The 16,334-nt window shown below is 46.7% G+C and overlaps 1 protein-coding gene across 9 annotated transcripts in view; it reads right to left on the reverse strand.

Moving 5' to 3' along the window:
* Positions 1–16,334, reverse strand: part of EP400 (E1A binding protein p400) — an 87,423-nt gene that overhangs the window by 57,582 nt on the left and 13,507 nt on the right. For 6 of the 9 annotated variants that reach the window (XM_049865318.1, XM_049865314.1, XM_049865317.1 and 3 more), the window contains 7 exons: positions 8,493–8,586; positions 6,798–6,905; positions 5,614–5,999; positions 3,076–3,372; positions 2,112–2,297; positions 1,189–1,329; positions 370–448 (listed from right to left, as the gene is read on the reverse strand). In XM_049865318.1, coding sequence (XP_049721275.1) covers positions 370–448; positions 1,189–1,329; positions 2,112–2,297; positions 3,076–3,372; positions 5,614–5,999; positions 6,798–6,905; positions 8,493–8,586 — 1,291 coding nt within the window. The remainder of the gene's footprint in view (positions 1–369; positions 449–1,188; positions 1,330–2,111; positions 2,298–3,075; positions 3,373–5,613; positions 6,000–6,797; positions 6,906–8,492; positions 8,587–16,334) is intronic. The other 3 variants (XM_049865316.1, XM_049865310.1, XM_049865313.1) reach the window with 2 other exon arrangements.

Raw genomic sequence — 16,334 nt, forward strand, 5'->3', positions numbered from 1 at the left:
CACCCAACCGACCACAACGTGGGACCCTGCAGGCCCCGCTGGAGGTCCTCGTCACACTCTCTCTCTCACCATGAGTCATCATGAAGAAAACACACTCAGGCAGCCTGACCACAAGGATGCCCATCTTAGCATCCACAACGAGACAGAGCTCAGTGGTAGTGATGCAGGGCAGTGCACGCTGCCATTACATGAAAACACAGGAGTAGAAACCCTCGATGAAGAGGACGACAGTGTTCTTTTTTCAAATGCTTGATGGTATTATTTTTTCTTCTAAAAATATTTTCAGTTTTTTTTTTTAATTTATAATGAAGATATACTCTTTGTGCAATTTGACAAATGTCAAAAGCTATTTTTAAAAAAGTATCATACCTCGCCTGGAAACTCTCTGTAAATTTAAAGCTTTTTTCCTTTTTTCTTCTAATTCTACTTGTAGTTTTATTTCCACAACCTAAATACAAAAAGTTAAATAAATATGCACGTTATTAAGAATGTAAATCATACAAGTTCTGAACAGAAAACATCAAAAATTACACATACAGTCTAAAAACACAGTTGTCTCAAACTCATTTCAAAAATTCTTTAAAAGTAAATTTTCAACTTGGTGTTTTTTCATTTATTTTATATCTAGCTACATTCTGTCCAAATTCTATCAGGCAATGAGATGAGAAAAAGAAAGGCAGGATGGAGAGAGACAGAGAGACACAGAGGGAGACAGAGAGGGGCAGAAGGAGAGAGGGAAGGAGGGAGAGGAAGGCAGGGGGAAGGAGGAGGCCAGGCGGGAAGAGAGCCCGGGGACAGAAAGGGAGAGAGGAGGAGGAGGACGGGGAAACCGCTGTGAAGACTGGCCTCGGGCGACTGGTGCCCACACTGGAGGAAGGGCCTCCTGGAGGCCCTCTGAACAGCTCTCCAGCATGACTTACCAAACTCCTGGGTTGCAGCCTAACCAGGAACTTGAAGGCACAGACAGAAAAGCCTTGAGGCAACAAGCTTGCCCTGCGCCTTCTCAGGACCCCACAGCCCGGGCAGGGCAAACCAGTACCCACCCTTCCACATGTGCACCTTCCCAAGACCACTGCCCGCACGCTCCGCCTCCAAGTTCCCCCCACAGACCCAGCACTCCCAGGTTGGCTCTGCAGCTCTGAGACAGCCTATGACCTCTATGACCCCAGGTAGGATCCAGAATTTTACCTGCTCAATGTTAGACCAAAAATACTCTATCTCCCTGGCAGTGGAGGCCGCAATGCGCCTCAGCCGGTCCTGCTCTTCCTTCCTCCCTCTCTCCTCACGAAGCTTCTTGTCTTCATGATGGCGTGCTACGGTTCTGACCAGCTATAAATAGAAGGCCAAGAACTGTATGTTGTGCAGTGTCCTGCTATAAAATGGGATCTGTCAAGTTCTTACAAATCTACCACAATGAGCTACGAAGCCCACTCTCCTGTGCCCCTGGGGTGTGCTAGCAGAACCATGGGTGCGTCTACCAGCAAACACCACCATCCACACTGGCTTGCTTTTCTTGAGGGCATTATTGGACTAAATAGGCATACAGTTCTTAAAAAAGGACGACAGTACACTACAATCTTCTTTCCACAGTTAATACACTGTTAGCATCTTCCCATTCAACAGACACAGATCAGCACCAGTTTTTAGTTCACTGCACAGCATTCCACAGCATGAGTACGGCAAAGCCTATTTCACTCCTAGATATGAAAACTGCTGAGGCAAAGAGAAATCACATTTTTAAGGCTTTTGCTTTAATTTGCCAAGTTGCTCTCCAACAATTTACACCCTTTACGTACCCACCAGCAGCACCTTGAAAAGTGGCGAGACGTAAATTAAAGACGCGGAGATGCTCAAAGCCTGATGGGCTTCGTTTCCCCCACACCTAAGAGCAGCAGGTGCTGACTCCGCCTACCCCACCCTTCCTCCCTCTGTCCTCATCAGTGTGGCCCCTGTACAGCGTCCGGTCCACTGCTGGCCACCGTTGGGGATGCTTTTGTGAGTGGTCTGGGAGGCCATCCCCTGTCTACAACATAGCTTCTCTGTAAAATGTCTTTCAATTCCAACACCGACAAAAGAACCTTGGGGCCATGGCCGCCTGTGCCCCTACGCACCTTCTTGGCCGCTGCCACCTTCCACCTGCGCTCCTGGGCGAAGTCGGTGGCCATCCACTGCATCTCCTCTAGGAGGGAGTCCCAGTGCGCCCGCGGCCGTGGGGCCTCTTGCACCTTGGGCAGCCGCCGTGGTGACCACAGGCCCTCCTTCCTCAGCTCTGCAATGCGCTGCTGGACCTGGTTCTCCTGTAAGGGTGCACAGGGTCAGCATTCAGTGATGAGGGGTACGCCTCCCACTCAGACACCCAACCTCGCTCAAGGCACAGTGGAAGTCCCTGAAGGGGGCTGGTTTCGGTTTGGTTGTTGAATACACAAACCTAAGAAAAACAGCACAGGCACCTGAACAGAAGAATGAATCTCAGGTTATCATCACCACAACCAAACATCTACCTTCGTTTCTTCACGTTCCCGTCCTGCCTTGCCCACTGGCCCTGCCAATCTTAGATGTAATCCAGTGAGGACACCGGTTCACACTTAGCTTTTTTTGTACCAATTTAAAGGAATCTTTTCTCGGGCAGTTCCTCAGAAAAGGGGGGCTGGGGCTAGGTCTGGCAAATGGAAACCATTTAGGTAGGCCGAGGCGGAAGGGAGGAGCTGCCTAACACCTGGTGCAGCCGGCTAGCCCAGCGCTGCCCCTCGGCATCCCCCAGGCTGGGTGCTCGGCCCTCCCAGTTGACAGCACAGCAAGAGCGCAGCTGGAAGCACTGCTGGCCCCCCAGGTCCACAGGTCCCCCACTCACAAAGGAAATCACCACGTTCTCTCCAGCCAGCCGTGCGTGAGACCAGAACCCAGCAGCACTATGTGCCCAGGCAGCTGCCCCAAGAGCATCCAAGAGCTCACCCTGGGCTCTGATGGCCATGCCCACTGCCACCTCAGGCATAAGATATCCCAGGCTGGCTCCTCTGGAGAGTAGCCCCAAGCCGCACTCCCCACTGGTGACGCAGGTGTTTTCAGTGGGCTTACCAGTGTGATTTGTTCCGCCAGCTTATCCTGAGAACTGTCCTGGGATGCGGTAGCATTCTGAGCTGGGCTCTGAGCCTTGAGGGGGGCCGAGGCAGCTGCCCCCGGGGACCGGGATGTGACGGGAGACAGTGACTTGTTAGTTGCTGAGGAGGGTCTATTCACTGGCGAGGCTCGTGCAGGCGAGGGTCCCGGGCCCGAGCCGCCCACGGGGGTGAGGGACGAGGTAGAAGAGGAGGTGGGCAGAGGCCTCTGGCAGGGCTGGGCAGCATCCAGGGGGGGCCTTGTCAGTGCCACAGTCTAGCAGGCAGGAAACAAGACAAGGTTTCAGCAGCTCACAGGCTCCAGGCAACACAGGGGACATCAACGGAGATAAATGCAATAACAGCTTCCTTTCCATAACTACCAAACGAAAGCCACAATAGGAATGCGCTGTACAGCATAGCCACACACACGCCAGTGACACTTACACTAAACGGGAGCATTCATTCCAGCTGGGTCCTCACCTATCGCCTCGTCTCTCGTGAACTTTCCTACTGAGCGACAGCCCCTGCTGCCCCCTTACCCCTTCTCTGAGGCACACATAAGCCCGCGTACCTCCTCGTGGGGGGCTGGGGGCGCCTCCTCTGTGCCTACCCAGATCGAGTGGGGCTTGTTCAACTGCAGGAAAGGCGCTCTGGCCCCCTTCCCTAAAGACTGCACTAAATGTTTACAAAATTCTGCCGAGGCAGGGAGGAGTGAGCAGGAGGGCGGGGTGCTAAACTGGGTGCTGAGGGCAGACTCCAGAAGTGTAGCACGTTCACCACCCAGAAGAGGGGACGAAACCTCAGTGACAACCCTGTCTCTATGCCCAGTGAGTCCCTTCCATGGCATGGGGGGTGGTTTCCTCCCACTCAGGAGTTGGCAAAAACCAGCCGCCGCAGGCTTTCGGAAATCCAGTTTTACCGGCACACAGCCATCATGTCTGTTCATTTCTGAACTGTCTGTGGCTGTTTTCTCGCTCAACAGGCGTGACAGAACTGGAGAGCCTGCGAAGCCTGAAGTATGTATTATCGGGCCCTTTGCAGAAAAAGCGTGCTGACCCTCTGCTACCGGTAAGTAATAGATCTCTACACACTTTGAGGGCTTTTTAAAAATCATCTTCAACAGCTGATCCTTAAATAACTGGTGGTGTTAGCTGCCGTCGAGTCAGCTCCAACTTGTGGCTTCCCCGTGCACAACAGACAAATGCTGCTGGGCCCTGCGGCACCTGCACCGTCACTGGCACGCTCCATTCCACTGTGGTGGCTGCGGTGCACTGGAAGTGTGAGCACCTTCCATCCTAGGGGGCTCATCTACCAGCACTACGCTGGACAGTATTCTGTTGTGATCCACGGGGTTTTTCACTGGCTAATTTTCAGGTTCTGTCCACTATGGATGACCCTGGTGGTATCTGAAATACTGGGGACATAGGTCCCAGCATCACAATAATACAAAGCCACCACAGTATGACAAATGGACAGACAGGTTGTGGCCTTTAAGTACTACAAACAACCTAAGAAAAACCACAGGGTTGTTTTAAATCATTATGTGGCCCAATGAGTAAAATGCCAACAAAGCACTCCCCACAGTGCCTGACACCATGTAGGGGTGAACAAACGGGAGCAACTATGCATCTGCTGTCACTCTATTATCATATAGCTAAGATCACGCTCTGCCATAGACTTCAAATAATCCTTGAACTCAAAGCCCACCTACAACATCCACCTGCTAGTGAGGGAAGGCACAACAAAGCGGGCGCCCCCACTCACTGAAACAAATCAATTACAGATGACCAAGACAGGGCCTGGCCATCCTTTGGAGACCCTCTGCCACCCGTCAGGGCTGCAGACACGGTCCCTGCTCCGCTCAGCAGTCCATTCCTCTTAAGCGGCTGAGGTCATTTACTACATAAATTTCATAACACGCATCTGGGTAAGATCAGCAGAGGAGAGGGGGCATTCCAGATCCTTGAAAGGTGCACCAAGCCCAAAAAGTAATGCCCTCTCAGGTGTGCAGAGCACACAGCACCAAAAAGAATACAAACCGGGCAGGTGCCCCCAAGAGGAGTGGGCTAGGACAGTGACAAGGGCTCTGCACTCAGAGCCGGGACAGCCCCGTTTGATGTGCACACATCGTGCAGACCTGGGCAAGGCACACCACTGCTCGGCCTTGTGTCCAGATTAGTAAGTGGCCAGTAGCACCCCTCAGTTACTGGGGAGATTAAATGGGACAACTACACAATACCTTGGGCACAATTTGTGCTTCAGTAAGTGGAAACCCTCTATACTCAGAACAGCAATACTGAAAGTTCTGTTTTCTGTTACTTTAATTAGGACAACTACTATTACAGAGCCAAATAAAATGATGGTGCAACGATTTAACTGACTGCCGTCAAGTAGGAGTGTAACCGCTAAGAGCAAAGCCGCAGACCTCCGTGTGCACAGCATCCTTCCAGCCCTGCGACTCCCCCTTTTCCCCATCTCTAACTGAGCAGACAGATGCCTAGCTGTCCGGACATACCTGTGGCTGGGATGGAAGTTGAGACACCTGCATGTGGGCCTTCCCAGGCATGGGAACGTGGAGTGCGGGCTGGGCGGCCTGTTGCAGCGGAGGGGGGAATTGGCTGGGTGGGAGCACGGGGACAGGGCCAGGGGGCTGCTGAGTCTTCATGGGGATTTGGAGCTGTGTCTGCGGCTCCACCACCGGGGGCTGCTGCGAGAATTGCAGTGCAGACGACGGGGCTACAGCAGGGGCGCTGGCGGGAAGCAGCCTGGCAGGGAGCTGCGGTGGCGGGGTGTGCAGGCTGGCGGCGTTCTGCACAGGTGGCCCTGTGGAAGGGTCATACTGCTGCTGACTCTGCTTCTGTCCCGTGAGCTGAGCAGCCTGCGGAGTGGGGGGCATCCCTCCTGCAAACCCAGAGAAAAACCCCAACAGCAATGACTTTGGAAGCAATCCAGCCAGTGAGTAAGAAGGGAACACATTTTTACATCCAAATGCTTTGTCAGAGACCCACCATCTGAAAACCAACTCATACACTCAAACGGGAAAGTACATTGGTGGGGAATTAGTACCACATCAGATCTAACGTCACAAAAGCGCACACAGAAAGAAAAGAAAGGCACCTGACTTTTGTACATCAGCACCAAGCCAAACAAGCACCAAAGCACCCAAGGGCATCCCTCTACAGCAGTAGCAAAGAAAAGTGTAAAACGTGGCAAAGCAGTGACAGGCAGCCGTGTGGCTCTGGTAAAGTTACAAGGATGTCTCCAGGGGCTTTTTACACTGTACGCCTACTCCTCACTTGTCGACTAGCTCCTTGTCTGACATTTCGCATTTACAACAATGGTAAAACACCTACCGGCTCTTTTGCGCATTAACGATGTAAGTCTGGCAGTAACAAGTGTGAGGGAGTAACACTGGCTGTGACGGTTATGCGTCAACTTGGCTGGGCCGTGATTCTCAGTGGTTTGCCAGTTATGTAATGATGCAGTCATCCTCCGTTTTTACATAATGCCGATTTTCGCATAATGGCCTGGTCTTTGGAACTTAACCATGTCGGTAAGTGAGGAGTGGGTGTATTAAGTGGGATTCAAAGAACTACCCCAATTTCAGAAGCTCCACCTTGGACATACGACCTTGACTACCCAAATATAGTTTGGTGTTGATTATCAGCTAAAGGGGCTTCTTCTCACGCTAGGGCTTACCTTGTGCTGTCGGCATTAACTGCTGAAGAGGAACGCCTGTGTTCACCCCTGGGTGCTGGAAAACTACCCCTTGGTGACCCACTTCAAGTCGAGGCCTCTTACACTGCTCTAGAATAATTTTCAAAAAAGGTGCAGTGTGATGTAAAAATAAAACCACAAAGTAGTAGAAAAAAACATGTGTAAGTGTTTTTAGAATCTTTGAACAGGGAGGCGTTCTATGCATAAACCAAAACCCAAATGCCATAAAGAATAAGACTGGTGAGTATAATTTCTTGTAATTAAAAATTTGCAGATATTAAAAAAAGCATCATTAAAAGACAAAGGACAAGCAACAACCTGAGACACAATATTTGCAGCACATGATGGACGAGAGCTAATGTATTTAACACTCAGAAAGCTCTTAGAAGTTCATGTGGAAAATACCCACGACCAGAGAGAAAAATGGGCAAAGAACAGGGACAGTTAGTTCAGAAGAACAGGTTCACAAATGTTTAATTAACATGAAAAGACACTGTACAACCTGACTTGAAATTACCACACTAAACTAAATCTACCGCTGTCTGATCAATTCTGACACACGGTGACCATATAGGACACAAAGCTGAACTGTCCCATAGGGTTTCCAAGGTTTTAATCTTCAGGGCAGCACACTGCCACATCTCTCTCCCACAGAACAGCCGGTGGGTTCAAACCATTGACCTTTTGGTTAGCAGCTGAGCATTTAACCACTACGCCACCAGGGTTCCTTTACTCAAAATTAAAGAAATCCAAATCAAAACAAGGTATAATTTTTCACCCATCAGACCAGCAAAGATTAAAGGATTGGTCATCCTTAATAAAATGGCAAACGTGAGAGAACCGGAAGTTGTTGCCCCCATTGGGGACCTCGGGGCAGCATTAATACTTCAGCGCATGTAACCTGTGACCCCGTAATTGCATTTCTGTGAACCTCTCCTTTGGATATATTGACAAACGTGCGGAAAAATACGAGGCTAGATGTTCAATCCTGCGCTGACCGCAGCAGAAAAAGGAGAGTACCGACAAATGAGCACAGTAAGGGTCTGACTGAACAGGGACCGATCCACACTACGGACTACTGTGCAGTCATCACAAAGAACCATGTGTAACGACTCGCAAAGACGTCCAAGGCAGCCTATTAGGTAAAAGAAATAATGACACATAACAGTGCCTGTGTGGTCACATTTGAATCCTTGTTTAAATAACAATGCTTGTGGAGGCACAGAAAAAACGTCTGCAAGAATATACAAAACATTAACAACGGTTACCTCTGTGGCTAGGGACTAGGCAGGTAATCCTAACCAGAGGCAGACTTGAGTTACACCCTTTTGACCTGTCTGAATCTTTTACGTAACATAATTTGAAGGAAAAATCAGTTTGAGAAAAAGAATGACAACTTCACCACATGGAGGATTTCAGTCATGCTCTCGTGGGGGTGACGGAACGACCAGCACAGAACACGCCTGTTCAACTCGGCACACACACACACACACACACACACACTCACATAGGTATTTTGTCCAGCTGATAATTCCCTCCAGAAAAAAGTAACTTTCAAAGTGGAGAGAAATTAACCAAAAATTACTTCCCCAGCGCTCGCTATGTGGAGGCATGTGCTGTGACTCCCGTTCTCAGAAAACGTGAGACCTGAGGCCTGGCAGCCTGGCTGAGACATACCTGCTGCCGGAGGCAACGTCTGCTGCCTCTGGTAGGGGTCCACTTCGATCGAGCTGCCCGCTGCGGCCACCAGGGTCCCTGCGAGTGCTTGCTGCTGGGGAAATGGAAAAGTGAGACATGAGACTTGAAGGTAAACTGCAACTATCTTTACCCAAACCCTGACCTCATTCCTCTTTAATAAGAAAATGTGATCTGAACAACGTAGAATTAAAACACATTTGCAACGTCTACTTACACATACTAGTTTAAAACTCTAACTTACCTGTGGAAGAAAAAGAAAGGCCTTGTAAAGAATACATTCTGACTTTAAATGGATTTCAAATCAATGCAAATCTAGAGTCCCTGAGAAACTAGCTGGCTTTGCATATGAAATGAGAGCAGAGGGCCCATGCGGGAGGAGCAGGCTCGCCCGAGACCCAGCTCAGCCCACTGAGAAGTCACAAAGCCGAGCATGCCTTCGCACCGGAAAACAAGGCAAAACAAAACTGCATAATAAACAGAAATGTAAGACTGTGCCTCTACGGGAAACCGACGCTAAAACCCCCGTTAGTAACAATCTAGCTTGGATCTTCAAGATGGTATAATTTTTGCAGTTAGCACCCTACTTGATCTACAGATATGGGAATGGTAACATAGGTTATCGGTTATTCGAAATGTTTCAAGAAAAGGCCGTCGGGTTGTTTTTAAAAGAAAGAAACAACCCTGGGGCAGTACCGATCTAACCGGTGTCCTTACCTTCCACCTCTGTGCGCCAACCACCCCTGCACGCAGCGAACGCCAGTGGTGGCGTTTCTTAACCATCGCTAGCTGCTGCGTTATTATTTAATGATGAGATGACATCCACCCTACTTAGTGAGGCGTTTTAACTGCAGAAGTTACACGTGCCTGATCAAAGTCACTGCAAACCTGCCACAGACTATTCACCCGCGGGGAAAGCCACACAAGGTCCGTAAAGGAAGTGGGCTAGAATACAGTGCATCCAGCCTGATGGCCCCCATCTGCATTTAACAGAGATGGGGGCAGGGGTGAACAAAGAGAGGGAGGGTGGGAGGAAGGGAAGAAAAGAATGATTGGAGGGACAGACACTAGTGTGTTCAGGGTGATTATCCTGGCGCAGGATTACTCTGTGCGCTTATGTGTGCGCGCGCACGTGAGTGCTCTCCTGAATTTCCCAAATGTTCTACAATGAACGTGTATTACGGGACCAAAGCAAGTTATTTTTCAATTTAAAAAAACTGATAAAGCGTTCTGCTTCCAGTAATGTCCAAGTACTTCCTATCACACCAGACACTGCAGGTGACCATAAACTCTAGAAAAAATATAAAAAGTGTTAAAAGGCTGGCAGACAGGCAGGGAGTCAATACCTGCAAGAAAGGAACTAGATGAGATTCTTTTTTCCTGTGGAACTTGGCATGAGGGCAGGCACCCATCTGGGATACATGGGACAGCTAAAACGCGAAGAAACGCAGTCTCGGCAGAAAAAAATAGGGAGGGGAGGTGACCACAGTGGCAGGAAAGTTAAGGGGAATCACACAAAAGGAAACAGAGAGATGCCCCACACTCTCCGTAATGGCTGCCATGACCCTGGCTGGCTCTTACACCACGGCTCCATGGGACATACTCCAAGCAAGGCCAAGAGTTCCACCTACCACAAGGCAAACAGGGCTGGCAATTTCACTTCAACAAAGTTATTTAACAAACTGCTAAAGCAAAACAATCCGTACTCTTCAGAAGAACGTAATCCAGAATCCAGAGTCTATAACATATCACTCACGATGTCCAAAATCCCATTCGAGACTACTCCAGAATACAAAGAAACAAGAAAACAAAACATGGCCCATGCTCAACAGGCTCCAGCTCTGAGACGACCCAGAACACAGAATTAGCAGACAAGGACATTAAAGCAGCTTTAATAATTAGGCCCATGGACATAAAGAAAAAACATGTTTATAGTGAGGACAGTGCATCTCAACAACAACAAAAAAATACTATTTAAAAGAACAAAATGGAGATTCTAGAATTGAAAAACAGAACACGTGAACAAAAAATTCATTGGATAGGCTTAACAGACAATTGGAGGTACAGAATAAAGAGTTGGTGAACTTGAAAAAGGAGAACAAAGTTGGAGGACTCAACTTCAAGGCTCAATCTAAGGCTACAGTAATCAAGTCTGTGTGGTCCTGGCTGAAGGGTCAACAGACAGATCCAAAGAACTGAATGGAGAGCAAATAGACAGGGCCACACTCATACACCATCTAATCTCCAACTGAGGCCCAATGGCAATCTCATGGGGGATGGGAAGTCTTCAACCAATGGTGCTGGAAAATCAGGTTGTCGTTAGGTACCTTCGAGTCAGTTCCGACTCATAGCGACCCTACGTACAACAGAGCGAAACACTGCCCAGTCCTGCACCATCCTCACAATTGTTGTTATGCTTGAGCCCATTGTTGCAGCCTGTACGTCAATCCACCTTGTTGAGGGTTTTCCTTTTTCGCTGACCCTCTACTTTACCAAGCATGATGTTCTTCTCCAGGAACTGATCCCCCCTGATAACATGACAAAAGCATGTGAGATGACGTCTCGCCATTCTCGCTTCTAAGGAATATTCTGGTTGTACTTCTTCCAAGACAGATTTGTTCATTCTTTTGGCAGTCCATGGTATAATCGATATTCTTCACCAATGCCATAAAAATCGGGCACAAGTGAAAATGTGATGTTTTTCTTTATTAAAATAAAATCTGCGTTCGTCAAAGGGTACTGGCAGAGTAGGCCATACTCTCTTTCGCTAACTTCTGGCTGTCGCTGACACGCGTTTTCCCGGAGGACCTAGATGCACAGGTCGTGTTTGTAGCTGTGTTCTAACTGAGCTTCATATGCTCTGCCAAGGGCATGGAAACTCCTCCAGGCAACTTGTAAATTGCTGACATTTATTTTTGGTTTGCAGAACCAAAATACTTGTACAGTATCCTCACTAATATCTTATTGGAAAAGATATTGTCTTTAAAATACAAACTTGATTTTAATTAAAAATCATCATTTGAAATCTTGGAAATAGAAAAAAAATTTTCACAGAGAAAAGCAGCACTCTGTGATGGGAACTTAATTCTGGGCGCCCATTTTGAGAGAAACAATGCCAAAACAGAATTTATCCCTAGGAGCCGTAATGTTATTTCAGGAAGTCTAGAAACTACACCAAGAAAAAGACCAGTTGAAGGAAAAAGAGATGTGTAGCTCGCAGGAAAGACAACTTAGGACATCTGCCACACGTTTCTCTGAAGGAATGAATTAAGACCAGGAGTAGCTGGCGTTTACTGCCCAATTTATACAAACAGGAAAATAAACTCAAAAATGTTAATAAAACTGGAACTTGCCAACAAAGAAAAATGCCCACTTTGTGAGACTGGGTGCTGTCACCGAGAAGGACAGAAAGGGCCACGAAGGAGTGCGGTGACCACCTTTCTGAGTATCTCAACAGAACTAGGACTTCAGCCTAAATGACCTAAGGTCTCTTTTAATTCAAGATTCTAAAAGAAACCTAAGTTTAACCTTGGGTAATGATAACTGAGAAGGTGCCCTGATGGTGCAGAGGTTAACCACTTGGCTACTAACCAAAAGATCCACGGTCCAAACCTACCAGTGGCTCCCGTGAAAGAAAAGACCTGGTGATCTGCTCCCATAAAGACTGCAGGCTAGGAAACCCTATGAGCCAGTTCTGCTCTGTCCTATATGGTCAATATGAGCTGAATAGTCTCTACAGCACACAACACCACGATGATAGATAACGGGAAACCTCAAAGTACAAACAAAAAAGCCACTCGTGCCTTCTTTTTACAGCACATTCACACAAGCTGAGACACCGCTTTATACCTCTAAATTTTTAACAATACATTCTAAAATATGAACATGTATGTAACACGATATAAAAAAAAAACTAGGTTAGAGTTACATGCTTATAAATAATAATTCACCGTCCCTAACATTAGCATTTCTGAAAAATAATCTCCAATTAGGGTGTTTTTTTAAGACCTAAATAACTGGAACCATACCAGTATTATTTTGTATGTAGTAACTACACTCAACAATACTATCCAAAAAAGCCTCTTGGAAGCAGGTGAAACGTGATATACACACACCCAATGCTGAGAAATCTGGACTTATTTCTAGAACTGACTTAGCAATACACTAGTTTATGATAAAAATCATGCCAAGAGCAGAACTCATCCTGAGGGCATCTTCACCCTTTCCAGAATGCCTAACCCATGGTGACGCGCGCTGTGGTTCCAGTTCACAGACTCTCACTTCTGATCCGCACTCCCCTGTGGGGCAGTACCCGAGCCCCTCAGCCCTTCTACGCCGGTGGACATTCCGGTTCTTTCCAGATTGGATCCCTGACAGACAATGCTGCTGGGACGTCATGATCTGTGTTGGCTGGCGCACACATACAAGACTATCTTGAGTTCGTGCTCACCTCTTCCAGATAAGGCAAGATGTTCCCACCTAACGTGCACTAGAACCACCACTGCCCTCCATCATGGTCCACCTAGCTGAGTTTCTGACAAGCTGGTGAGCGTGACAGAACTCCGAGTGGTTAACTGACATCACTGTGGGAACAGAACTGCACATTGTTTTCACGTCCTTACAGGCACCCCTTGGCCGCTCTTGTCCCTCTGCTTCTGTAAGTTCAAGCATTTATCATGTGGTCCACATGCATTATTCTATTACGGTCCTCCATGTAGCAACGGGAAAGATGCCCCACTGATAAATTTTCAGACAATCTTCAATTTAAGACTTAGCTTCAAATAGTATCCAAATCATCACAACAAACACCTCAATGTTGGCTTCAATTAGTCCCCAGTAAAGGAACCAGTCTTCTTGGAGAAATGGCCGATTCCAGGGCTGGAGGAAGGAATTACACGAGGGAAACCTCTTGTGCCAGAAAGTGAGGAAGTGCTCAAAAAGTGAGAGGGAAGTGTCGGAAGTACACCAGAGCCAGCCTGAAGGAGCGCCAACTGGTCAAATTATAATTTGAGTATCAAAATGAGTAATGATAGAATAACGGTGGTGAGTGGGGAGGCTGAGCAGCGGCACAAGCAAACCTTCTGAAGCGACAGAACTTACACCTGGACAAGCACGTGGGTTACATGGGTGCACGCATCTGTCAAAACTCAGCAAACTAACCCTTAAGATCTGTGCCTTTCCCTACATATAAATTATACCTCAATTTAACGTAACGCATATGAACAGATTAAAGAAAAATCACGTTTGTTTCAATAGATGCAGAAATAGCTTATGACAATATTCAACATCCATTCATGATAAAAACTCTCAACAAATAGGAGTAGAAGGGAACTTCCTTAATCTGATAAACCCACTGCCACCAAGTCGATTCGGACTCGTAGTGGTCCTACAGGACAGGGCAGAGCTCCCCCATGGGTTTCCAAGGAGCAGCTGGTGGATCTGAACTGCCGACCTTTTGGTTAGCAGTCGAGCTCTTAACCACTGCGCCACCAGGGTTCCAATCAGATAAAAAAACATCCACAGAATCCACAGCTAACGTCACATTTAAGGTGAGGACTGAACGCTCTGCCGAAGGTCAGCAACACGACACTCCTGCTCAACACCACACTGCAAGTCCTTGTCAGCGCAACCGGGTGAAAAAGAAAGAAAAGGCACAGATTGGAAAGAGAAGAAAAAGTCTCGCTCTCTTTGCAGACATGATTGTCTATGCAGAAAATCCCATGGAATCTACCAGAAAAGCTCCTGAAAGTAAGAAAGAGTTTAACAATGTTGCAGAATACCAGTTCAAATATCAACTGTGTTTCTATGTATTTGTAACAAGCAGCCGTCACCCCACTCAAAAAAATGAAGTACTATTTATAGTACCAGACAAAAATTAGAATACTTAGTTATAAATCTAACAAAATATGTACCGGATTGGTATGCTCAAGGTTACAAAACACTGATGAAACAAATCAAAGACCTAATAAATGGTGAGCTATACTATGTTCATGGGCTGGACAACTCAGTATCGCCAAGATATCAAGTCTGCCCAAACTGGTCAACGTATTCAGTACAATCCCAATCAAAATCCCAGCAAGGTGTTTTGTAGACATCGACAAGCTGAACCTAAAATTCACATGGAAAGGGAAAGGAGCTAAAGGGGCAAAAACAATTTTAAAAAAGAAGAACAAAGTCGAAGAGCTCACACTGCCTGACTGCAAGACTTATTACAAAACTACAGTCATCAAGACAGCGTGGCACTGGCACAGACACACACACAGATCAACGGAGGAGAAGAGGGAGGCCAGAAACACACACACACAAATATGATCAACTTATTTTTGACAAAGACGTAAAGTCAATTCAACAAAGAAGGGATAGTCTCTTCAAGAAACGGTACTGGAAAAACTGAATACCCATATGCCAAAAAAAAAGAGCCTGTACTTACACCTCCCACATGACACAAAAGTCTACCCAAAGTGAAACACCGACCTAAACGTAGAACAAACTATAGAACCTCTAGAAAGAAAACATAAGAGAAAATCTTTGTGACCTTGGGTTAAGCTAAAAGTTCTTAGACAGGACATCAAAAGTACATCCACAGAAGGAAAAAAAACCTGATAAATTGGACTTCATTGAAATTTAAAATTTTGCTTGTGAAAGACAGTGTTAACAATAAAAAGACAAGCCGTTGAATAAGAGAAAATATTTGCAAACTGCATCTCTGACAAAGGACCTGTATCCAGATTACATAAAGAACTGTCGAAACAAAAAGAAAACCACCCAATGAAAAAAATGGGCAAAAGACATGAACAGACACTTCACCACAAAAGATATGCAAACAGGCAAATGGAAAGATGTTCAACAAAATACTGGTAAATAAAACAACATGGGCAATCTCAACTATATTGTGCTAAGTGGAAGACAGACTGATAAGGCTCCATACTGGATAATTCCATTTATATTTCTTTCTGGAAAAGGCAAAATCAGAGATGGAGAACAAAGACTAAGGGTGGGGGGAGGGTCTGGCTACAAAGGGGCAGTGTGCGGGAACTTCTGCGGGGCAATGGAACTGTTCTGTCTCTTGATTGCGATAATAGCTACACAACTCTATGCATTTGTCAAAACTTACACAACTGAGGACAAAAAAGAGTGAATTGTACTGAATGTAAATGAAATAAAATTACATAAAAATAATACTGGTAGTGATGTACTATAACCCACTGACTAAAATCAGAATCTACGCAGGATTGAATATGTAATTGGGGGAAAAGGGAGAGCTCCTGCTACAGCAGAATGCCAACTAATAAACACAGAAGGGATACTGAGGTTAGACAATACACTGTGCCATTTTTAAGGCAGTAACTGATTCATGCAAGACTCATCAACAGATGCTAAAATTAGTGGGTGAAAATATAATGAGGATACATGCATGCAGTCTCAAAGTATCTCCCCCAAATTATTTATAATTTTACAAAAGGAAAAAATAATAGCTTTCTAGTGAAAGAGCCTGGTGGATACCACCTTCACCAAATGTCAACGTTAACGTCACCAGGTGTGGGACAAACAGACACCATGGCCTCCTGCTACGATGCCCTGAGAGATACATTGTCATGTCCATGCATTCCTCTCAAAAATACATGACACAATTACTGGCCTGATGGCAACTGGAGAGGCCCTGAGAGTATGGCCCCTGGACACCCTTTAACTCAGTACTGAAGTCACTCCTGAGGTTCACCCTTCAGCCAAAGATTAGACAGGCCTACAAAACAAACAGTAATACATGTACCTCAACCATGTACACAAGACTAAATGGGTACACCAGCTCAGGAGCAAGGACAA

This window comes from Elephas maximus, chromosome 22 (genome assembly GCF_024166365.1).
Source record: "Elephas maximus indicus isolate mEleMax1 chromosome 22, mEleMax1 primary haplotype, whole genome shotgun sequence".
Lineage (NCBI taxonomy): Eukaryota > Metazoa > Chordata > Mammalia > Proboscidea > Elephantidae > Elephas > Elephas maximus.